The sequence below is a fragment of the Argiope bruennichi genome, chromosome 3 (genome assembly GCF_947563725.1).
Source record: "Argiope bruennichi chromosome 3, qqArgBrue1.1, whole genome shotgun sequence".
Lineage (NCBI taxonomy): Eukaryota > Metazoa > Arthropoda > Arachnida > Araneae > Araneidae > Argiope > Argiope bruennichi.
Genome location: NC_079153.1, coordinates 28904192 through 28931134, shown reverse-complemented (window position 1 = coordinate 28931134; position 26943 = coordinate 28904192). Strand labels below are relative to the sequence as shown.

Below are 26943 nucleotides of genomic sequence, written 5' to 3'. Positions count from 1 at the left end.
GATACATTCACCATTAAAATGAATAAAACATGAATGTAAATAAACTAATTCTTACAAAAATGAATTTATTCTGCTTTCCAATGATAAATAATTGCACAATAGCAAAACTAACGTTTTCTCCTTTGCTTTGTTCATACAACATGCAGGAAAAACTATGCCAAATGCCCAATTTAACGCCAAAGCTAAGAGAAAAATAATTTTTCGAATAATTTCAAGTAATCGAGAGTCTACCCCATATTATTTTGTACTCTTTTTAAAACCATTATGAAGGAATATCAGATTTAAGTAAACTTGGCTATTTCTTTAATCTGCCACACAACCACTTCTAGTATCTCCATCCAAATCTTTTAAACGGCCCACAAAAAAGTAAATGCATGTCACATTTAATCCCTGCTTTTTTTCTTCCTGTAGCCAGATGCTGATGATTAGGGGGTATTCCCATTACCCATCCCAGTGCCGAGGATTTATATCTGACCTTTCTGGCCCGGAAAGCCTTCTACAAACCGTTATCTCCGCCGGCACAAAGAGGGCCATCGGACACTCAAAGCGGTCAGCTCTCGTTAGCACTTTTCGCAGGAGTCATAAATATGCCATCCTAATACCCCGTTTCGGATGTCGGCCGCGCTCTCCGGCAGCGAGGAAAATATACGAACTAGCCTCTCACCCTGAGAGTGAATTATCTGCGATAATAAACGTCAAGAGTCCGGTTGCAGCAGGGCTTGTTACAAGAGGTCTGCTTTCGCTGGCTGAATGGGGAAGAAAAACACTTCTCTGGTAGAAAAAATTCAACAACAAAGGTGGCTCCTTTGTGCATCGCTGTTTGGTCTCACAAAAGTATTTTTTGGGAATTCAAAGACTGATAAGAACTATGTTGAGAAGAGCTCGTAAATTGGGCAATGAGCACAGCTAATTAGGTTGGTTAAGTTTTATTGCTCACATTTTAGCACTTGTGAATGATCATTACCTCACTGATGAGCACTTATTACATTCTTGGACATAAATTTCTTTGATTTTGAATGTAAAACAATTATGAAATTGTAAAATTATTAATAACCATATAACCAAACAGCTACTCATAAAATGAACATATCCATTTATACTACAGGGATGCACTTCAACGAATTGCTATAATAGATCCGCCATCGGAGGCGTGCAAAAATACAGAAATTAATTCTTCGTAAATGATTTATAACAAAATAATCAACCAATAAACAGTCGCTCTTAATTTTTCTATAACAAAAGTAATTTAAAAACTTCTTACTGTGAGATGCTGAAAAAGCCAAGCTCTCATGATATTAGTGGCAACTTTTGGAAAAATGCCCCTCTTCTTTTGTCTCTTCTTACCGCGTTCATCTTCGTCATCGTCACCAGATCCTTCTCCTGAGCATACACTTGCATCTCCTGAAATAAGAGAGAATACAAGATTTTAATTCATTTTAACTACAAGGACCATTCTTTTTTTTTATCGGGCTCCAATGGGCTGTAAAAAAATAAGGCAAGAGAAGAGAACAAAATGAATTTATTACCAAAAGTTATGGCTATATTTCGTTTCGTTTCGTTTCGTTATATTCCGCTTTAAAGAAACACTAGGGCTGTTTTGCACTAATGTCGTAATTTTGAACCGCGGTCTGATGACGAGGACAACACCCGAGCTGAACCCTCATCTCCAAACTTCTGCACCTCACCAGCGGGAGAATATTTGGTCCCGACAGATTTAACACGTACCAGACCCGCTTACACAACTGTTCTTTCGCGGAATCGGTCTCGAACCTGAAACCTTTCTTCTCCGAAGCTGAGACTGCACCATCAGGTCACCGCGGCCCTTTGGCTACATTTCGACATAATCGTCTTGATGATTCAAGCATTTCGGTGGATCAGGTTTCCCAACTCCTCTTAAATGTTGCTACTAATAATGCTAAATGGATCCTAGCATTCCTTTGAAGCTCCTCATTTGTACAGAATTATTATATCTTCAATTCAGGAAAGAGATGAACATCACTCGGCTCTAAGCCATGTTCTCCATAATAGATGAAAAGAGCTCAAGATTGTCGCAGTAGAAAATCTTGTTTAATGAGAATTTTGTTAACTTGTTTAACAATGAAATGGAAGAATTTGAAAAAACCCAGGCAACCAATTGGCTTCATAGCATGCTGAAATTAGGACTATAAAGGGTGAATATTTAAACATTTCTGTTCCACATTTTTCCTTTAAAAAATTCAAAGAACATTCTAGCTAAAGAGGAGTTTTAAGGAAATTTGGGTCCTACCTCAAGTTACTGGCTGCAAAGTTCTTCGAAGGGATCGGAAACCTGGTCTATTGATATGACAAATGCTCGAATCTTCATGGAGAAAATGTCGAAAAGCAATCTTGTTGATATATAGGTTTTGTGTATAAATTAATTTCGTTCCCCTTTCACTTATATTTATAATTCATCAGAACTTGGAGGGGCTCCCTTCGTGTATTAGAGAAATTTTGGAATTTCATGCTTTAATTGTATAATAAGCTGTTTCTTTGGAGCACTCACTACCTCTAGCAAACTTTCTCATCACTGTTTAGAGTACTAGGAATTAACATTTTCGATATTTCCTAATGATTTTTAAATGAATGATTTTTTACGAAGAATTTTAATTAGAATCAGTGGCAGAAGAATTTAGTTTAAAAATGAAGAGTCAAGAATCAAAGATAACCCAACAATTCTTGATCAATTTATTTTTGGAACAGAAATAACCCGCATCTTGGAAGCAAAATCAACTATAGAATAATAGCAGCTAAAAGCTTATTTTATGGGGTGTAATAATAAAAGAAATTTAAATGTGCCAAGTATAGAACTAATTTTTTTTCATAAAACCATTTCATCATTTCATTTTTTTTTTTTTTTTTGGAGCACTATATCTAACAAAATTTTCCACCATTGTTCAGCTCACTAGGAACTAAAATTTCCGAGATTTCTTAATGATTTTTAAATCACTTCTTTTTTTAAAATGTATTTTGCTGAATGGCAAAAGAATTTAGTTAACAATGAGAAGTCAGGAACCAAAGATGACTAAACAATTCTTGTTAAATTTATTTTTGGAACAGGAAAAAAAAAAAAAAAAACAGCATCTTGGAAGCAAAATCAACCAAAGAATAATGGCATCTAAAAACCTATTTTATGATTTGTAACGATAAAAAAAATTTAAGCTCGTCAAGTATAACACTAAGTTTTTTTCCTTAAAACCACTGCCAGATCCATTTTTGACATATGCATCAGAGACTTGGACCAAGACTCAGTTGCCAATGCCTTTTGGCTATTTTTGAAAGAACGCTTCTGAGAAGTATATACGATATCTAATATCATCTTCAGATTCATTTTGACTTATGCGTCATAGATTAGGACCATGACTCAGTTATGAATGCCTTTCGGCTATTTTTGAAAGAAAACTTTTGAGAAGCATCTATGGTGGAATCGAATTGGATAGAATATGATAAAAAAGATATCATTACTAGCTTTACAAGTGCTTTAAGGGTTCTAATACTATTTTTTGAGTACTGATATATTAAAGATGACATGATCGGGTTATGTTATCCGCCTGTTTATTAAGTGCACTCCTAGAAAATACTTCTTGCAAAGCAACAGAAGTATGTCCAGACGAAAGCATAAAATTAGATTTAATGACTGCATTGATAGATACTTTAATATTATTAAAATGGATTCACCATTAATATAAAAATATCACAGAAAAAAAAAGGATAAATTGATTGAGATAGCCAGGACTCAAAGGGTTGTCTAATAACCGATGATATGATGAGTAACATATCATTAAAGTGAAATGAAAAGATTGTTTCCTTTCAAAACAGTGTCTTCAAAATAGTTTCTGGTGCTTTATATGGCAATATTTAGTAAAATGATTAACTTTCAAAATTTATAAAATTGCTGATTTATTCACTCTAACTCATAAAGTTTCGAATATAAATTTACAAATTCTTCCTTCAAAGGTCAATTGCAACAAGGAATAAAAGTGAAATCCATATTTTCATATTTGTTCACATTTGTATTTTGATGTCTCTTGCAGTTTCAAATTTCGTAAATTTGGAACTGAAAAAAAAATTTTTTCTGGAATTTTTCAAAATAATTAAGTAAACCAGTCTTCCGAGTTAAGTAAACCGAGCAATGTAATTCCATTTAATTTCTCCATCCTAATATAAAAATATTCCTAAACATAAAAACATCCTAATATAATAATTTCTATATCCTAATAATAAAAATATTTTATATTATTAATTTGAACACATTAAAAAAACAAAAATACCAACTTTCATGACATTAGAGCTTTATGCTCTCTTCTTAACTAGTCCAAATAATTTTAATATTTTCGTTACAAATTATAATAGTTATTCCAAATTATGATGTGGATGTGCTCGTGACAACATTGTCACAAAGCGGAACTTCGAAACATCGCGACTTTGTCGTTGTCCAATTTCTTTAATTTTTGTGTTTGTTAGGCGATAGATAAAAAAGTATTTTTGTTCTTATTTTATTAGTCTTTGGTAGCAACTTTACTCAACATAATCGTCACCCGTATGAATGCGAAAACATTCTTTAAAATTTACTATATGAAATGAATAAAAAAAATTGACCAATATCGAAACTAGTTAATATGATATCAAATGTAATCAATCATAGACATTTCTCCATTAAACCTTCGCTAGTTCTTGACCCCTCCTTTTTTTGTTATCATTATTTAAAATATATCGTGCTTAGAAAATTTCAAAAACTAAGAGAATACATTCATTCCTCAGGAAAAACAACTCTTTAGTAAGTATGTCATTTTATACCAGAAAGTATACCAAACAACCCTTTCAAAACTGGGATTAAAATTGCACACTATACTAAATATTTACAAAATAGAGAGAAAAAATCTTTCTTGATAGTTAAGAATGTTTTGATAAAAAAAAAGAAAAAAAAAGAATAAATCCAATTTCTAAAATCATAATAGCGCAATTATCATGCTTCAATAACGATTACAATCTAGGCTAAAAAAAATATTTATAGTTGGATATAAGTATTAACTCTTATTGGAATTGAGTTATTTGAAACAAAACGTTTAAATAAATATAATTACTTCAAACTCGTTATAACATTACAATATCATTTTCTTTTAGAAATTATGTTACCTTCGATTCAATTCTTATAACCCTCCGGATGTTTTCATCAAAAAATAAAAATGAAACTTAAGCAATAAAATTTTAAACTATCAAGCTTTATTAGGAAAGTTGAATACTTTCTATAAATTTAGCAGACCGGGAAGAAAAATTCAGTACTTTCTCCTATATTACTACTTAGAACTTCAAATAGACATCTCTATTCATCAATTTTAGACATTTTTTTTCATTTTAAAGAGATTTGAGTAATAGGTTAATTTGTTTAATTGTTATCAGTTTAAATTGCTATTTATTAGTATAAAAAATTGAAATGTTTCATATTTTCTTAATTATTTAAAATTATTAATTCAGTTTTTTTCCCCAATATTACTATCTAAAGTTATTGCAAGGAATTTCTAATAGACATCTTTATTCATCAATTTCAATTTTTTTCATTTTAAAGAGATTTATGCAATAGGGTTTTTTCAATATTGCCTAAGTTTTTTAATTGTGTTTGTTAGATAAATTCCTTTATTTTAAAAAATAGTGATTTTATAATTTTTTGTTCATTTTTTTTACAATGAAGAACGGTAAGTTCGTGGACACAAAATTTGAGGCGAAAAGAATGGTAGCTAATTCAGCCATAGGTACAGGGTGTGTCACAAAACCTCGGACAAAGTTTATACATCATAGAATAGAAGTTAATTAACTTCATTTTAATTTTTATTCATTTCTTTTTGTCTATCACTTCAATTATAACATATTTTATAATGCATCTTAGTTTACGTATTGTTTTTGGCTTTTTTACAATGCCAAGCAAAAGATACGCAATTTTAGAGTTGTTTAAACAAAGAAAACGACAGTATGAAGTCATTCGTTTGCTTACTATGCTTCGGCAAACAGTGTCTGGTGCAGTCTATCGTTTCAAAGAGCTTGGCAATGATGGTCAAAGTCCAGGAAGTGAACGAAAATGTATGGTGAACACTTTCAATGTCCGTAAGGCTATCAAAAAGTGACTTCAATGAAATTCGAGGGTTTCCATGAGAAAGATCGCTCGTGAACTGGGAATAAGGGATCAATCAGTGCAATGAATGGCAAAAACAGAGCTTGAACTAAAGTCTTACAAATTCGAAAAAGTTCAGCTAAAGAAAACAAATTCGTGCGGTTCTAAACATGCCGAAAACTTTTTAGACGGGCCGCAAGTCAGTGCTGAGAGAGATTTCTTTTCAGTAATGAGAAGCTCTTTTCCATCTAAAAGCTCATAACTACTAAAACTATAGGATCTAGTCTGTAGATGTTCCTAGCATTTCAGCAATTGTTAAACATCGCAAAAATCCTGGTCTTGGGCGGAATTTACGTAAGCGGTAAAACATGTCTGGTTTTTGAGGATGAGGGCGTTAAAATAAATCAAAAAGTGCACCAACGGAACATTCTAGAAACTGTTGTATTTCCGTGGGCTAAAATGCACTTCGGAAATGTAAAATTGGAGTTTCAACAAGACTCTGCACCAGCTCACGAGGCTAAAAGTTATGCAAGGCGCATTTTCCGGACGTGATATCAGCTGGAGAATGTGCACAATACTCGCCGAATCTCAATCTCTTGGTTACAGTGTATGGCCCATTTTGAAGTCTAAGGTTTGCACTATACCACACAAAAGTTTGGACAATGGCTTCGGTGGGAATGGGATAGATTAAAGGTAGAAGACTTGCGGCCCATTGCTGGAAATTTCAATACGCGTTTGCGCCTCTGCATCACTGCAAAAGGAGATCATTTTGAAAAAAAAATTAAATTAGTAAAAAAAGTCAACTCTTATTAGTATTTGTTATATTTTGTTAATTAATTTATTTTTTATCAAGTTATATTAAAAATTGTTTGTCCTGGTTTATTCCCTTATAATGCATATGTTCAATATGCATTTGATGTAATCAAATCTAACTTTTCCTTCATTTTTTTTTTTTTCAAAATGAATTCTTAACTTCCATTAAGTACCAAGAGACTATACCACATTAGCGACGCTCCAATCGATCAACCGACTCTAACACACTTTAAAAAAAAATCAATATATTCAAAAACTATTGACTTTAGTCTCGTGGCAACCAGAACCATAATAAGTGTTCTTCAAAGAGAAATTACAATATTTATAAAGCAAAGGGACACCTCTCTCCCTCCCAGCATGTGATAAACATATCAGGGATTCAGGATGTGTTTCACCCTCTCTTTTGTTTTCTTCCTACACGGGAGGATAAGTAAAATAAATGACTCTCAAACACCCCTCTGTCAGAGAAGTGCAAAATTATCGCCTGGGAAAAATACCCTCGTATTGTAAAAGTCATATAAAAACGATAGTGGGAAGCGGGAAAAAAAAGCAGGCATGGCTCCACAACGGTTAGTTAATGCTACAGTATCGCTGTCTCACTCCATCTGGGGAGGTGGCGGGGTTGAAAGATTGATGGGATCGTAACAAGGAGGAACGGGCCCGGTTTCCGAATCCTCGGTTCTTTGAGTATCGTTTGTCTTGGCAGTCTGGGATTTCGAACTGATCCTACCCGACTTATCTAGGCGGCATATGGATAGGTCTAAGGGAAGTTTATTCGGTGGGAAGCGTCTGGCGGGAATGTAAGTGCAGAAATGTGAAAAGAGAGGGCGATTTTATTTTTAGAGGCGATAGATTTTAAAGGAGCATACCCCCCCCCGTTTTATGCTATAATGTTGTTAGTTAATTAAGAGCAATCTGAATTCTGATTCAAACGCAAAAATTCAATACACCTTTGATAAGATTTTTATTTTATTTTACAATCTGGTTGAAAATTTCAGAGTAGTGTAAGTGTTTTAAATTAAAATCTTAAGCAATACATTTATATCAAAGAAATTAAAATAATTACATAAAATAAAGAATTTTCCAATAAAATGCATAGACATAATATACTATTTAAATTTCGGAAATATATGTTCCGTTTTGGTACATATGTGACTTGACACATGCGGCACATCTCCAGTGTGACTTTTAAATTACGGCTTATAATTTTTCAGAAGAAAAAAAATACCAAATATATTAGATCATTAAAATTTAGCAGTTATATTTCAGAAAATTTCAATTTATTTTATTACAGTAGACTCCCGATTATCCGCGGGCGGGTTATCCACGCCGGCCGCACAAAGTTTTTTTTTTTTTTTTTTTACTCATTTTTTCAAAAAGGCGCAGTTTTACAGTTATGCTTTTGTAATTACATTATACATTACAGTATTAAAACAGTACATATGTATTAATTTTTCTGTGTATCCTTGATGCCTCTCGTAAATATAAAGCACTTTTCTGTTTTCATTAACAGAATGCATTTTAGGTCAGTTTTGAGTGATATAATAAAATATTAAGCGTTAGTGAAACATTTCCTGCTGTTTATTTTACGTTTTATTGTACATAAAACGATTTTTCAAAGTTGGAATGACTGTTTTCTTTTTTGCTATACCCGTTTTTAGCTTTTTTCGGATTATCCGCGATTTTTGTTATCCGCACCACCCAATTCGGCGGATAACCGGGAGTGTAATGTATTTGTATTTGTGTACAGCAATGTAATGAAAGATTTTCAAAATAAAAAGTTGACAAAATGTGCTACCTTTTCTCAGCTACATGATTAACATAATTACTGGAAATATTTTTAAAAAGAAGTGTGAGAAAAAAATGTTCATATGAATTTTTAAAATGATAATTTTATAGAAAGAAATCAAATAATTAGTCATCATTAAGTACTGCTATTACAACATAAATTAGAATATTTTATTATTATTTTTGCATCATTATTTCAGTATCAAAGTTACAATCATTGTCTACATATTATTTCTGTCCTATTCTTTGTAAATTTAAAAAAGCGGAATCATCTTATTTGATCTCATTAGATGTAAATACAATTAATGTAGCTAAAAATCTTCGCGTGCCAACTTGTTCACTCATCAGCACAAGTAAATTCATCCCGTGTTTTCAGAAACTTATTGAATGTTTTATGTACAGAAGTACAGTGGAACTTCATTTAACCAGCATGATTAGTTTCCATATCTTATACGTTATGCAAAACATTTTTTTTTTTTTTTTTCATGGGAATCCATGAATAGGGCAATGCATTCCATTTCGGAAAAAAGCAAATTTGTAATACTACAATTTATTATTCAAAATAAATCCTTTTTTCTTACAAGAAAATTATTATTTTTGTCTTCGCTTTCAAGAAGTAATGAAAATGTGATGCAATCTATTTCTAAATGAATTTGTAGCTGCATGGTTAATGCAGTATTATTGTGATGCTTCCCAATGTGCAATACAATTATATCCCATGCTTTTGGTATTTCCTTTATTTCACTAGGGGCTTACACTCCTTCCAATATTTCCATTTGACCAGATCTCCTCTGTAGCTTCATGTTGTGACACAAAATGCAGTTCTATAAACTCTTCGGTAGTTTTAGCCATGTTCTTGATGTTATTCTTATTCAATTTTAACCTCATGATCTTGGCCAGAGACGCAATTCTATTAGTTCCACAGGAATTTGATCAAACCTTTTGGAGTCATGTTTGACAACGCTATCCGTCCAAAATGAAGATATAAAGGTTCTCTTTAAACAAGTAACAATCAACACAGACCGTTATACTTCAGTCCAGCTTGTGATGTCACGATGCTTCCTTGCCGCTTGGTTTAAGAAACATCACCCGTTAAGATAGTTTATTTATTTATTTTTGTTCAATATCCAAATCACTCGCTATGAGAGGTGCTCATTGAACGAATAGAAAATATCTGCCAATTAAAAATATTGTTATTATAAGTCATGAAAAAACGTTTCTCGGTTTATTTTTATGACTATCGCTGTGTTAAATGGAATGGCGAGATGCTAAATTACTTCAAGAACTCATTCATAAAAGGGAATTCGAGTGCCTCTTATATGTTGAAAATAAGAAGAATAACAAAAGAAACTTACAGATGTAACTTCACTAATAAATATCAACTTTAAAAAAAAAAGAAAAAAAAGAAAAGAAGGGAGGGTTCTTATTCCGAAATTTACAAAACCAACAACAAACTTTATACTTCCCAGATCCACTTTGAAATCTAATAGAAACTCGATTTATGATACACAAAGTTTACTGTGCTTCTTTTTGGAGTGGGGGAAAAAATACCCTTTTCTTAGTAGACAAGATTCCTTTCAACCTTTTTACAAACCCATTCGTATCACTCCCTCAAACGTCCGGAATGGCTCTTCTTTTCCCAGCGGGAAACTTAATTTGCATACAACTCTCTTCCTATTCAAGCAGTAGAATGGCCGAGCGCGTAGAAGCAAGATCTTCCCCCAAATGGCTTTCAAAGCAGCCCATAACAACATCGTGGGGGCGCATTCAAGCCTCCCAAACATGCCATTTGAATGGGCCCCAATTTGTGCTCCCCATTAAGTGTGTTAGAGGGTTTAAATTTGTCACCTTTTCCCTTGGTAATCCAATCAGGAACACGCACGTTTCCAAATAAGAACCGGAGACAGCAAGGGGTTGTTCCAGAAGCATCCAATTCGCTTTCAATGGTTTGGCGATACAGCGAGTTTTAGGCTAGTTTCACAACCAAGCTAATGTTTTTAAGGGATAGATTGCATCCATATTATTTGGGTTATTGTATCCAAATAAAATAAAGCTTCTCTGAAAGTATCTAAATATTCTGAATAGTTACAAATAACCAGGTGTTAATGTACCAAAATCCCTGAGTGGAAAGATGATTTATAAAGAATTTCTTAGTCTTCGTATTACTATTTGAGAAAAATGCGAACTTTTTTTTTTTTTTACAAGAAGTTTTTTTTTTCTCTTTTTACTTTTTTTGTATACGAAGTATAGAGAAAAAAGCATTATAATCGTCAAGATTTAGCAACAGCAACTCTATATTTAAAATTTCCTTGAGTTCAAAAACATTTGTCACTATGTCTGTTTGTCACCAAAGATAACTTAAAAACTCTTTGAGCAAGAAACACGCAATTTAGTATATGGTCTTTACACTAAATTTATAGATTTCTAACAAGTTTTGATAAAAATCCATTAATAAAAAGTATGTCAGTTCTGCTATTCGAAAATAAGTTAACACTATAATTACAAAATTAAAAACTGAATAGATAAAATCTAATACTCTGATTTAACATTTATGGTGTAGACATTACCAAATTTTGAGCTAAATCTTACAAGCGTTTGTCTTTACTTTCAGAAGCATATGAACGAGATAACTCAAAAACACTGATTTTGTGACTACAATTGCAGTTTCGTGTCAAATTTTGATTCCAGTCGGTTGGGAAAAACACATCTAAAACATAAATTCGATTTTCAGATATTATTCATTACATTCCAGATATAAATCGCCAAAAATCTCGCCTAGGTACACACGGCAGATTCAATAAAAATGCATAAATTCACTCCAAAGATTAATATTTCGTAATTATTGCACGCCTATTCCATGCAAGGCGTTCTTTGTCTTTGCCAACGTCTACAAATTTTTGTGAGCTATGGTGGATAATATCTTTATTAGAGTGAATGCAAGAAAATTTTGGTCACGTCACTCCCGCTTGTAACAATTAAAAGAAAATGTCTAGGCGTATCTGTCCTTCAATTGTCCATGCAGTGACTATCCTTACTTTATTTTATTAGAAGTCAACTCGATAAAAATGTGGCAATGAACAGGCAAAAAGAGGGAAATCATAACCTAGGGATTAGATAAAAGGCAGATTACATCAACAGATTAATGAAATCCCCTAGGCCGGCGTCCTGGCCTAGAGGTAGCGCGTCTTCCCCGTAATCTGGGCGTCCTGGGTTCGAGTCCCAGTTTGGGCATGGTTGTTCTTCCGTTGCTCTATCTGTGAGATGTGTGAATGTGCCCTCCTGTAAAAAGGGGTTGTGCAAGCGAATGAGTGATGCGTGAGTAGCTAAGTAGTACTCTTGGCCCTAGTTGGCGCTACTATAAAAACAAGAGACGCCCAGTATTAACTTATGCCTGCCCTGTGTGGGGATATGCTGCCAAGACTAATCTTAGACTTATTGAAAGCCAGCAAAATAACTTAATTAGAAATTTCTGCAATATGAAATACTACATGCCCAATACAAATATGTACTTATGCCTAGACTATCCCCCTCTTAAAAAATCCATTAAAAATCTAGCCACTAACTTGTTTAAAAACATGGATAAGAATGAAAATGAAGCAATAGCTAAAATCCCTAAATATAAACCATCTACAAACTCTAGAAGACCCCGTAATTTACTACTTTAATTTATCTCAGCCCTTTAATTTTTCTTCCTAACTTTTATTTTTTCAAACCCAAATTAAACAATATCTTAATAGCCAATTCTAGCTCACAAGCAGTAAAAACTTACTAAGCCCAACGGCAGCGTACCCCCCCCCCCCACCCTCACCCTAATATCAGACATTCACAATGAGTCCTGACACTCGCCATCTCCAAATCTCGTCGAAGACGGCCACGGCAAAGTATAGACAGCAAAGCACTGTGAAGTCTCTCCTTACCGGGGATAAGCCCCTGCCGGGGCTAGGCGCCCCGTCAACCCAACCATTAACCCACTGGCTTAAAATCGCTGTCTTCGTAACAGCGGGCTTGACCATGGCAAGTGCCATAAGAAACAACACAACGTGAAATCCCAAGCTCACTTAGCTTTCATACTAATTAAGCATGTATAAGTTGTGTTCTCGCATTCCTAAAACAATTCGAAAATTCCATCAGCACTGAAGAACAATTGGAGAAATCAATTTACTCTACCATCGAATATTCAAACATCTATTTATAGCCATCCATTCATCAAAACAAATTAAATTTATTATTTTTCTTTCTTCTAAAAGGGAACGCAATTATCAAGAACAATGACCGACCAGATTTTTTTCCCAAGTAGACATATACACGGCAAGTATGATTCATAACAATATAATTACAATAAATACGTCCATAAAACAAGATATATCATTGACTTTGAATCCACTGAATAATTCATCCGACTTGAAAGAGGGATCACGCACACAACGAGATAATAATTCATGTTTTCCAAAGACGTTAAGTCGCTCCATCCCAAAACGTCAGTATAAATTAATTCAAATGTCAGGTTTGGAAGGCCGGAGCGATGAATGATACATGCATTTAGCTCTCCGCTCCCTCTCTGAATTCGCACACCCCAAGATAAACAAGTATTATCTCATGCAAAAGATTCTTTTTTAAAACTTTTTCTTTTTCCCTCCATACATGGTTGACTTCCTGATCACACAACTGAAGCGGATTACCCGATAAGAGGTGTTTTAAAGAAAGCATAAAAATGCGCTTTAAACACACACATAACATTGATATATACTTAATTTATGCAAATATAATAGTATTGGAATTTGGGGATCTAGATATCATCTATAAATGCAACTTTTTATCTTAAGAACAGTGAATAAGTACAGACGATTATATTCTGTGTTTCTCAATCTGTTGATCCTCGTACATTCCTTGAAAAATGTAAGACAAAGTATCGTTAAAATAAACTAGCAGCAATGTTCAATTCTTAACTTTATGGCATAAATCATATTTTATGTTTTAATTTTGTCTTGTGTTGAAAAGATTTAAATAAGCATATTGGATCTCATCTTTAACCAATTTGGCCCAATATTTGATAATCTTTTTTTAAAAAAATTAATACTCTTTTGATATAAGTTAGGTGTAAAGATCATATGCTAAAATCCATACATCTAGTTTTTCTGTTTTCGAGTTATCGTACTCATAAACAGATACTATTCGCCCCAGAAGCTTGCATTTAGGACTAGACCAATTGCCAAGAAAAATAAACAACAACTATGTTGGAGTCTAAAGTGGCTAGATAATCAAAAATACGCCGCTATATTTGCTGCTGAATATTAAACTAGAAATGGGGAAACAGAAACACTGGGATTTTTATACAAAAGGTTATTTATCGAAGAGAATAAGTTTAAAAGGTGTGTAACTGATATTTAAAAAAAAATCAATAAAATAAACGGCTATATGTTCAGATAGACGAATTAGATCAGAAGTAAATTTTTTTTAAAGTATAAATTTGGTAAAACATTTTCAATTGTTCCACCTTTTTTTTTTAAATTTATGCCAAATCTTCTGAAATTGTATTTAAGAACGCCTTATAAAAAAATCATATCTAATTTCAAAAAGCGGAAAAAATCAGATCAATACCTACATAATTTTTCGGAGAAATTCCATCTTTTCAAGGGGGTGTGCAGGGTCGTTTGCTTGGGAGGGAGAGGAGATGGGTTTCAAGTACTTTTTTGTCACGGAATTCACGGACCATCAGAAAAAAAAAATCCTACACTATACGTACTGCTACTACGATTTCAAATGGTATTATAATGATCTATTGTCAGAAAAATGTGGAAAAAGTTAAAGATGACATTTTGTCAATTTTTATATTTGAGCATATTTTTCGAATGGTCCAGGCCACGCATCGATACGCTCTGAGTACCACTATTCAATGTTTTTATAAAAGAAGACATCGTATATCAGGGTTTTTTTGTCGTTTTTTCCCCTCGTTTAAATTTCACTCCCCCTCCTGGTGATGAAAGTTAATTATTACAATATCTTTAGAAATCGTAAACCAAAACTTTTTGAATATAACTTTTTTTTATTTCGTCTGCGAATTTGGGTATAAGTATTTAAGCTTCTTTTTTTTTTTTCCTTCCAACAACAAAATTGATTATTTTTACGAAAAAAAAAGCAGGTATTAACCTGAAATTTTAACATTCCAGTAACAGAGTAAAAAAACAAAAATCACGAGTTGTAGGCATTTTTTTTTTTTTTTTCAATTTACAAACCAAAAGAATAAAATATCCGAACTAAAAGCAGAAAGCTAAAATCTTTTGCATCTTTTTGACCATCTTAGCAAACTGAAATACTTAAAAGGCCAAAGAGAAGAGTCAAAAGGCATAATTCAGCATACAGACGTCACAACGGCGCCTGCGCATTTTGTTCCGTAAGTGGAAAATAGAAAAGAATTCTTCAGTGGGGCAATGAACAATGGTTTACTGAAATGGCAGGAGAACTTCCTTTCAAATTCTATCTCACATTGTCATCTCCCTGCAAGGCGGACATGCCATTGACGATTCGGGCTGAATTGGTTTTGAACGATGGCGATGTCGCTTTCACAGTTCAAGTCTCTTCTATTTATTTGCTAGAGTATCCAGAGCAGATTATTTTCAAGGGTGGCCATAGTAGATTATTTGTTTACAGGAGTATCCAGAATATAATATTTGTTTGTAAGAGAATCCAGAGTAGATTATTTATTTACAAGAGTATATTAGTTATTTATAAGAGTATTAAGAGTAGATTAGTTATTTACAAGAGTATCAAGAGTAGATTAGTTATTTACAAGAGTATCAAGAGTAGATTAGTTATTTACAAGAGTATCAAGAGTAGATTAGTTATTTGCAAGAGTATCAAGAGTAGATTAGTTATTTGCAAGAGTATCAAGAGTAGATTATTTGCAAAGAGTATCAAGAGTAGATTATTTGCAAAGAGTATCAAGAGTAGATTATTTGCTGGAGTATCAAGAGTAGATTATTTGCTGGAGTATCAAAAGTAGATTATTTGCTGGAGTATCAAAAGTAGATTATTTGCTGGAGTATCAAAAGTAGATTATTTGCTGGAGTATCAAGAGTAGATTATTTGCTGGAGTATCAAGAGTAGATTATTTGCTGGAGTATCAAGAGTAGATTATTTGCTGGAGTATCAAGAGTAGATTATTTGCAAGAGTATCCAAAGTAGATTATTCATAAAAGTATCCAAAGTAGATTATTTGCAAGAGTATCCAAAGTAGATTATTTATAAAAGTATCCAAAGTAGATTATTTATAAAAGTATCCAAAGTAGATTATTTATTTACAAGAGTATCCGGAGTAGATTATTTCAAGAGTATCCAGAAGTATATTTCCACGCGAAAAGCAAAGAATAAATGTTCAATTAAATTAACGTGAAGAGTAATGGCAAGAGCACTCTAGATGCCAATAATTTAAAAGCATTCTAGAAAATCTTCCTTCCATTAATGACTTTTCTGCATTTAAAAAACTGGGCTTCCATTATACTCATATAAGAAACAAAGAAAATTTTTCCTAAAATTTCATTAAGAATGTTTTTAACTATGCACATGACGGTTATTTGTAAAAAGAATGATGCTTCCCTGCATTTTCTAACGAATCAGTTAAATAACACTGGCATAGAAAAGTGAATAAAAACTTTAAATTAAATTATTGGCATTTGAAAGTATCCTGATTTGTTTTTTTATGGTCGAAGACTTAAATTGCCCATGTTGTGCCAAAATCTGACTTTTTAGAATATAATTAACAATAAAATTTAAAAAAAAAATGTTACTTTCTGAAATATGAAGAGTAAAAATTGTGGACTGTAAATTAGTCATTCTGCAAAAATGGGAAAATGAAATAAATGCAATATTTCTGATAAATAATGTTAAAATTGTGAATTAGAAATTAGATAGTCACGTTTATGAGAAATTCTATGTAAAAATAAAAATCAAAAATTTGTTAAATAAATTACAAAAATAATAATATAAAAATGAAATAATAATGAAACAAAACTAAATGAAAGGACTAAAAATAATACTAATATGTCAAATCAGGCTGCTGAAATGAAAACTTAATTATATTTCGTATCTTGTAAAAGTTCTTAATATCCAACAAAATGTTTTTATTTTTTTTAATTTAATCTTTAAGAACTTGATTAATTTAGATTTTAAGTATAAAATCAACAATATAAAAAACGAAAAAAAAAAAAAAGTGAATGTAACATATTTTTCAAATATTTTCAACTCGGACAACTCTATTGCGCAAGGCAATTGCAACATTTCGTAAAATTCATTTTACGAATGTCAAAAGCAAATCTGGTTACGGTAATAAGGCAAAAGTAAGAAGAAAAAAATAAAAATAAAGGTGTTAAAAGACATTCTGTTCCGCTTGGCGAAATTTCTTTGACACAGCTTTTTTTGTATACAATAACAATAAAAAGGAACGAGAAAGTAACGAGTCGCATGCTTTCTCCCAAATAAGATTAGATACACAGCAAGAAAATTGAAAAGCCCCAATGAGACACAGAGGAAAAAATAAAAACAGGTTCGATCCAAGGCCAGTGATACGCTTGAACGGTTCAACTTCAAACGATATGTTGAAATGTGTCTGATTATGTACTTCATACCATCCCTATTTCCCTATCCGAAATTAAATCTCGTTTACCCATTGTCACTCAGATGGGATCTGTATTCAGAGGGAAGACTTCGCTGTCGATAAACCTATATTTGGTGCTTCACTGGCACCTGATAACTTTCAGGATTTTTTTCCCCCATAGTGGAAGGGATAATTAGGATCATTCATTTTCCAATTTTGGTTAGATATAGATTGCTTTCATTCATTTGCCATTTTTTTTTTCCGAGATGGCAGTGAAGAAGGGATGGTCAAAAGATATTCAGCAAAAGAAATTTATTTCAGATTTTCAAAAAAAGTTCTTGTAAGACAGATATTTCAGAGGAATTAGGGCTTACACAACTATTTAAGAACTAGAACTATTTATATCTCAACAACAATAACAAAAAATAATTTTAATATCACACACACACACACAAAAAAAAAAAACCGTGCATTTCACTGACTGCGGTAATATATACAATTAAAAGGCTTGAAAAGATAAGAATTTATAATTTTTTTTTCTTCTTAAAGCATGTATTTTTCTAATTTCGATAAGCATCAATAAAATTTATGAAAAATTACACTATAATATTTACAAACAGTATGCATCTGCTAAGTTTATTTTTTTAGTTATTTTTGTAAAAACTAAAAGTTTATAATTTATTTTCTCAAAACATGCATTTTTCAAATTTTGATAAGCATGAATACTTTTCATTCATACTTATGAAAAATTATACTATAATATTGATAAACATTTTGCAACTGTTAAGCTTATTTTTCATTCAATTTTTAGACGTTTAAAACTTATTTCATCAAAAGAGTGCATTTTTCAAATTTTGATAAGAATTAATAAAATTATTTATTGCAATCGTATGAAAAATTATACTACAATATTTATAAACATTTCGCATCTGCTAAGTTTTTTTTTTTTTCTTTTTAAAAAAACTAAAAGATTATGAATTATTTTCGCAAAACTTGCATTTTTTAAAGTTTGATAAGCATATATGAAATTCTTCATTGCAATCCTATGAAAAATTATACTACAACATTTAAAAAATATTTTGTATCTGTTAAGCTTATTTTTATTTATTTTTGTGCAGCAATATATTTTAAAGGGAATCTTAAATGATAATAAAAAGAAAATGATACATTTTTTAGATATTCAAATACCATGAATTCCAATATTTTTGATTTTTTTTATCTTTATTAAAGCAAAAATATGTCCATTATCATTATTAAATCTATGCTCAAAAATTATACTAATTTTAAAATCTATTCAGAATTCCTTTTTATGGGCACGCCGATTTTTGTTTATAAAATTATTGCATTACAACATGCGTTGTATTTGTTGTCAGATAAAAAATAATTTAACAAACATTTTTATGAATTATTTAATAATGAAAATAGATTATTTTTTAATATTTATCAAATTTTACTCCAGATGTAATATTTTTTTGCAAACAAACAAAACATACCTTTATTTATTTTTCATATTTCATTCATTTTCATTACCAAGAACATAGTAAATTTCTTAAAGAGACCGAGCTATGGCGGATGAATTTTTCCGTGCTTCAATCTAGCTCGTCTTTAATGTTTAGTTGATCACAGAAATGTATAAATAACTAAACTTTACACTGAACACTTTACATAGAGCAAATAAATAAATAAAGGATTGAAAAAGATAATTATCCTCATTTTAAAATTAGCTTATTTAGACAGCTAGTAAAATTTTAGCAAAAATTATCATTTAGTGAAGCTATTCCCAAACTGTTAATCATAATGCTTAAAAGGATCGCGAAACCTTCAAAAGAGTTTTTAAATATTCGAACACAAATATAGATAGCACTTCATCTCATATTCAAGCATCGAAATAAACTTTTAAAATGAATCGATTATTAATGGATGACTAATCCATATTTACATCTTTATTTTCAGTCGCAATTAAAATGTCTTAGTTTCAAAATCAGGCATGAAAATTTATAAAGTTTCTATTAAGTGATAATAACCGAGGGTTTCACAAAAAGATATTTAAATAGTATTATTACCTGATAGACAAAGAGAAAGAAATGGAATTTCTTGACTATTTATACTCATTATAAATACTTTACTGAGTATTTATAATGAATTTTTTTTTCTTACTTAAATTAGAATGCAGTATGCTTCCATTTACCATGCTTTGTAATATCATTTATACAAAGTATTTCTTTTAAAGGTATATCAATAGATGCTGTCATTATTTAATTACGGGAGATACACGTTAAAATGGTAACGTTAGTAAGTAAAAAAGTAATTCCTTGTCTTTCAGATTTAAACACTTAAGAAATGAAAGCGTTAGATATTCATTAGTTATTTTTTAGTTTGATTACATTATTAACCAGCTTGAAAGTAACATTGAGATTACGTTGGGATGAATTTTGAAGATTTGAGGAGGACAACAAATGAAATGTCCTACCTTCACCAAACTTCCACACCATATCAGGGGTTACCACACTTAGCCATGGATTTCAGATTTGGCGCGCATCAGGCAAACATACACTCCTAATATTCAACGGAATCGTGTTTTGATGTATACTTTTTTAGACTTTCTTACCATGAAAGCATTCCACATATATTACCAAATAGTAATTGTAACCATAAAAATAAAATATTTCGGATTAAATAAAATAGTTTTAATGTTTAAGGATTCTTCTTCTTCTCCGCCTTTTAATTGCAATTAATACATTTATTCCTTTATGTTTTCATTTATAATTTCAAAAGCACTTCCATGCTTGTTAAGCACGTGAACTATAATGACAAATTATCCACCAAATAGAAACGTCCGAAGATTAAGAACCATCGAGTACAGGCACTCCGTGAACCTATTCTACATTGCCTCCTTTTTTTCTTTTTTTTTCTTTTAATAATAAATTTCAGTCTTATCAAGGGTGATCATATAAGAATTTTTAGAAAAAAATATGATGGTTATACAGTAATTTGGTCAATTATATTCCATAAAACTAAGAACCTGAGTACTTCTTGTATGAGTACTCCTATTAAAACGTTCTATACATCTCCATTATTTATGTCCCAACAGGAAAAATTAGCGACAGGACAAAAAAAGACTGAGCCAGAATTTTAGATCCTCCAATAAAACATATGCTGCTCACAGAAAAACACACTTCATACATTGTATTTACACATAAAAACATACGTTTAAATTCAGAAGAGATTACATGTAAATGTTAATTTTTCAACGATATAACAGGAAAGGTTTAAAAAAAAAAAGTTTAGAAAAGAATGAAGAATAGAAATTCCAGGAAACTTATATATTTTCCGAGTCCAGTTTAATTTCAACTTTGTCGATAAAAAGTGTTAACTATATTAAAATTAGGATATATATACATATATAGTTTTCGAAAAGCACTCTTATGAAAGCAAATAGTTAATAGAAATTAAGAAATAAAAACATCAATTAAACTGAAACGTGTTAATTGCAGTGTACAAAATAAATAATAAATTTAAAACATTTCTGATAAAAAGCAATTATTTCATTTACAAAAAATATGCATACTTGTCGTTGAAAATCCTAAAAATTCTTTGTAAAATCCTATCAAAAGAAAAAGCATAAAATTAAAAAAAATATATATATTCTTTGCTATCATAAAATTTATTAAATTATAAGTTTGATTCCAATAATTTCATTATTCAAAATTTATAACATTAGAATCTCGAAAAAAAAAATTATTATACAAAGAAAAATAAATTTTAGAGACAAATTTTATTTTGAAAAATGGATACGAAAAAGCATCAACATATAAAGAAAAGTTGTCAACTTCTAGGGGGGAAAATAGTTGTCTAAACTTGTAGAAAATTCTTATTAATACAAATAGGCGAATTTATAATAATATATAGCTATAATCTAAAAATTATTAATTCAGATGCATTTAAAAGATTTTTCAATGGCAATTTTTTAAAGTCATGATTATTTGCAGTTTTTATTTTAATTTCTGTTTATAATTAGATAATATGGTGTTTACAAAGTGCAAATCTGTTAAGGTTTTTTTTTTTGTTAGATAGACTACATTGCACCGTAAAATGTATTAGATTAAAAGAAAAAACATGACTGCACTGTACCGTAAAATGGATTAGATAAAAAACAGATTAAATTCCGACTAAAATAAATTTCGATTTTAAGCAATGAATTAAAATCACGAGTTAATAGCATTTTCCCGCTTACTAATAATTTCGTGCCCATTCAATTTATTTAAGAAACATCGTTCTAATATATTTGAAATTCAAAAACAATTCGGATATTCGATAGAAATATTCCAAATATTTTGAATATTTCTATTGTTATCATGAACTTCTGAAGCTCAAGAAATTCCCAATCTCTAACTAAAGCAAGTAACAATACGAAATAATATAACGGTCAGAAACAAGATTCTTGCAAAAACATATTGCAAGAAAAATTTATACACCCGTCGAAAATAATATACATACGTCGAAATGTGACAAACTGAGACTTACCAGCCTCGCTGTTGTTGTCTGTGCTCTGCTGGGATGATGGTTGCTGGGACAGTGGACAAGGAGTTCCCGTTGATCCGGTGGGTGATCGGATATCGTCCCCGGCTGACCCGTAATTTAAAGACTGGGACGGAGGCCTCTGAAAAAAAAAATACTTAAAAAAAACTGCTAACGTTCACATTTCGAAATAATTAGTTACTCACTAATTACACTAAAATTGAGTATTTAAATCACTCCAATAAGAACCGCAAAATTCAGGTTGAATGAACTTCATGTTAATCCTTAACGATCGCCAGTCACCTCTCGTGTCAAAGGGCTTTGTTAACTATGCGATGTATAAAATTATAGCGTTCGATAAGGGTTAAGTTGGGCTTTAGAATTACTTAAGAGATTTTTACTTCATAAAGAAAGATAAAAAAATAATCAATAGTTCAAACTTATTGGAATGGGTTCCTAAGCTTAAATTTCTTTATTCGAAAACTTTCATTCAGGTAATTTTTTTTAAAAAAAATTAAAAATCTTCAATGTCGACTAATTTAAAATAAAGAAACAACTATTTTGACGCTATGAATTTATTACTGCAAACTGTATTTTTTTAAAAGCTTTTATATTCTTTTTAAGAATATTTCGCTGAAAATTTCCAGTGGAGATACCAAACCTTCACATCCAACAATTATCAAACACAGTTTCAGGGCAAAGTAAATAATCCTAAAAAGTTATTATAAATTAAAAATACTTTAAAAAAAAAAGAAGATGAAATGCATAGATAATATAGCGGGGAAATTTATACAGACATGAGTGAATTCTCAATTTTCTATAACAAGATAATAAAGAGGCATAATCAAACATTATGGAAGAAAAGTGTTTTTTATTCTTCATCATTTAATAAAGAGGCATAATGAACATTTTTCTTCAATGATTTTTTTTCACCATTCAATAAACAGGCATAATCAATACTTTTCTTCGCCATTCCATAAAGAGTAATAAACACCTTTCTGCAATAATTTCTTCATCATTCAATAAACAGGCATAATCAATAGTGCTCCGAACGTGTTCGGATACATTAAATAAAGAGATGAAATGTATTGCTAATATAATGGGCAAATTTATACAATACATGAATGAATTTCACAATTTTCAATATCTAGAGAATAAAGAGGGATAATCAGACATTTTTCTTCAATAATTTCTTCATCATTCAACAAAGAGGATTAATCAACACTTTACTTCCATAATTTTTTCATCATTCATTCATTCATTTTATATTCTTGGTAAGAATGTTTTGTGGAAAATTATCTGTGAAGCTTCAAAACCTTTGCACCCAACGACTAGCAAGCTCAATTTCAGAGCATATTAGCCTAAAACGTTTTTATAAATTGAAAATACTTTAATAAAAAGATGAAAAGGAATTACTAATATAGCGGGCAAATTTATATAGAAATATGAGTGAATTCACAAATTTTCTTATCATACAAATAAGGAGGCATCATTAAAATTTTACTTCCATAATTTCTTTATCATTCAAATAAAGAAGCATGATCAACATTTTATTTCCATAATTTCTTAATCATTCAAATAAAGAAGCATAATCAACATTTTACTTCCATAATTTCTTCATCATTCGTTTCATGTTCTTGTTAAGATATTTCGTGGAAAATTATCTATGAAGCTGCGAAACCTCCAGCACACAGTTTCAGAGCAGAATAAATAGCCATAAAAAGATTCATAAATTAAATACTTTTATAAAAGGATGAAATGCAAGACAAATATAGTACCCAATTTATACAGAGACACGAAAGAATTTGCAATTTTCTACAACACTATAATAAAGAGGCATAATCAACACATTACTTCCATAATTTCTTTATCAATGGGATTCGGATTTCAGCATGAAGCTCTTATATTTTGTCACCAATTCTAATCAACGCAATAACTCTTTCGTTGAAAACATCGTTGTATACCCGCACTAGATCAAATTTTAAAAAGAAATTTTGCAAAGTAAGAGCATCAGGCACTTAGCCTTAACTATTTCCCTTGAAGCAAAATAAATAAAACGACAGAAAAAAAATTCCAGCATTGCCTGATCCCTCCTACAGATTTCAAGTTGCAGAATTGGAAAGAATTTTAAAAGCTGACTAACCACGGCTTTGGGTGAGGTGATTAAAGAGGACAGATCACTATCTAAACAAACACCTATTGTAAGTAGGTAAGTCCGTGGGAAGAGCAATTTCTCAACTGTGTTCAAAAAACAACTTTTTTCCTCCCCCTTTTCCAAGCATATCAGCAATGCCTTCATTTCTATGAAATTCCGCGTTCAGTTGGGTTTCAAGCCACCTAATAGACCCTTTCACTTCTTAAATAGGAACGCAAGGAGTTAACAAGCACCTGAAGAGAAGGTAAAACCACGTGGGAACAATCCCTTTAATCAGCTGAAACTGAACAAAGAGAATTCAAGAGACCCAGTGGTGTTCATATCACACAGCACATAATAATTATGCCTTACCCCAAGAGCCAGCCTGTCCATATTGCCAACAGGTGCCTCCTCATAGTGACCCTGCGAATAAAAAGAATAAACATTTCAGTAAAATAATAATAATACGGAGCTAGTTTGTGGAGCAGAAAAATAAGGATAACAAACAAATAAGTTAAACAAGTACACAAGCAGCGTAATAATGGATTCGGGTAAAAATTTTAACCATCTGTAAGAGGATTTTTCCCCCTTTTTTCTAGTTCGCTGAAATTGAATAAAAGGAACGAGTTTTATAGCAGGATAAATATTGCGTTTTTATGAAAATCTCGTTATGTATTTCAAATGGAATATAAAGTTGATATTCCAATAAGGGAAAGGAATAGTTTAAAACTTATTGACTTCTGTGTTTTTGTGTAACGCTTCAATGTCAATGTTTATATGAAAATAAATAAAAGCAAAACCCATCTAGTTCATAAGGCTACATAAAGCGAATATACTCTGTGCAACCATTTATATTTTAATTCATTCTTTTTAGAGCTTTCCTTTAAATATAAATACAGTAAATGCATTTATTTCAAAAGTGGGAAGCTTTTTCTACAAAAATAATTTTCTGACTGGATAACTTTTGTTCTTCCCCCACCCCCCAAGATCTGATTAAAAAAAATTTAACTCTGGTGATCAAAAATAAGACATTAAAATTTCAATTCAATTCTTATAGGAGTATTACCACATTTTTTTAAAAATGTATAATCACTAACAGTAGAAAGGGAATAAGTCCAAAATACAAATTTTTCTCGAGACAAAGCAACTGCTTTCTGTTATTCCTAATAAAGCAAATTATTCAATTTATTATTTTTTAAATCCTGGTTTATCTTTTAATACATTTCATGCGCATTTTAGATTAAAAAAAAAAAAACAATCATGCAGCTTGTGTCTTGGACGTTTTGTAGTAACTTTGTAGTTTGTGTTTTTATAGTAACATTGTAGTAACTAGTGGGTTCTTGGATTTTTTGTAGTAAATGTATCATTTTATTAAAACAGGAAAATAATGTGATTAAAAAAGAGCTTATTTATAAATAAATATGTATTTTTACATTGAAGGGATTGTAGAAATATATAAAAAGGATCAAATTCTTAAAATGAGAAGTAAACTTTTCAATCCTTTCTCAGAACACCATATATTAGGAAGTAGTTTTGTCAAAACTCCTTTATGCAATTCGGGACAAAAATCAAATATTTCGTGAGGTCAACCAATTTCAAATGATTAATGAGAATTTTCGATTGATATGTCTGGACTATAAGAAATTTTAGGTTTGTATTGCCATGCTTAAAATGGAACGAATATGACATAGGCCATCAATATTGGCATTGTATTTTATTTCACAGAAGACCTTTGCCATAAGAATTTAGTTACAATGTTGAAAAATAAAAATGCCATTTTTCTGGTTATTTGGTACATATTTCTCATAAGAGATAATACTTTGTATTTTTAGCACTTAAGGCATCAAGAACTAAAATTCGCTAATAACTTGGCCAGCAGTATAATATCTTTCATATTTTATTCGTTTAGACCTTATAAGATTTTATATATAAATCCCTGCCAATGAAACATAAAGGAACGGCCATTGATTAAAAAAAATCAAACGAATTTTATGGATTTTTATCTTTTTGACTAATTTTCTTATGTACCAAACCAAACAGAATTCTAATTCTGTCTGGGGTAACAGTCCTCGAACATTTAACATTCTAATAATTGTTTATTTTGAATACTCTATTGAAGCATCTACAGAGGACCCAAGACTAAGACAAGATTTAGTACCTTGTTAGACCCAAATATCCTCATAATGCATAAAATACGCCCTTTTGCCAGTCCATAGATTATAAATATAAAAACTATTAACTGTCAATGAAATATAACCTATACCAAAATAAGAAATATCTTGGCATTGGTATACAAAAAGTCAGGAAATCAAATACTTGACACCATAGATAATCGATCTGGCATTCTCCGAGAGTTACTTAGTTTCTTTTAAGAATTATGTTATGCAATTACGCAGAGCCTAAAAATCTGTTCTTTTTGTAGTAAATACGGATCTTAACTCGGCCCATATCAAAGTAATCAAACGAAAATGTTTGTTTTTTGCAGTAAATGATGTGATCATCCACCTTAACTAGTTTTTTCAAAATAAAAATAGTAATTTCACAAAACTGGATTACTGTCTTTCTTTGCAGTTCATCTATTAATTCATTATGACTCAATTTTTAAAATTTGTGCAGTGCTTCCATTTCTACACTTGACAATTGAAAATACTTCTATTCACTCCCGTACTAATTCAGATTCTGTAATTTACAAAAGGTAAAAATGTAAAACTGTTAAGTACTTAACTCTTCATTTTTTAAAAGAAAAAAAAAAAGTAACCGTCGAATCTTTTGTAACTTTGATCATAAACAAATGATGAAATTGTGAATTGAGCATTTTCTTACAATATTCTGATGTATTTCTTATAAAAAAAATATCAATTTCTACAAGACAATGTGTGCAGAACCAATTCACAAATTTTATTAAGATGCTTTTTGCATGAAAATAGCTGAGAAATAGTCAATAAAAATTATTCAGAAAAAAAAAAAATTGTGCTC

The 26943-nt window shown here is 30.9% G+C and overlaps 1 protein-coding gene across 3 annotated transcripts in view; it reads right to left on the bottom strand.

The window, feature by feature from the left end:
* Positions 1–26943, bottom strand: part of LOC129963171 (homeobox protein Meis1-like) — a 133886-nt gene that overhangs the window by 45706 nt on the left and 61237 nt on the right. For 2 of the 3 annotated variants that reach the window (XM_056077310.1, XM_056077309.1), the window contains exons 6-9: positions 24340–24390; positions 21840–21975; positions 20884–20919; positions 1262–1401 (exon numbers count right to left, since the gene is read on the bottom strand). In XM_056077310.1, coding sequence (XP_055933285.1) covers positions 1262–1401; positions 20884–20919; positions 21840–21975; positions 24340–24390 — 363 coding nt within the window. The remainder of the gene's footprint in view (positions 1–1261; positions 1402–20883; positions 20920–21839; positions 21976–24339; positions 24391–26943) is intronic. The other variant, XM_056077311.1, reaches the window with a different exon arrangement.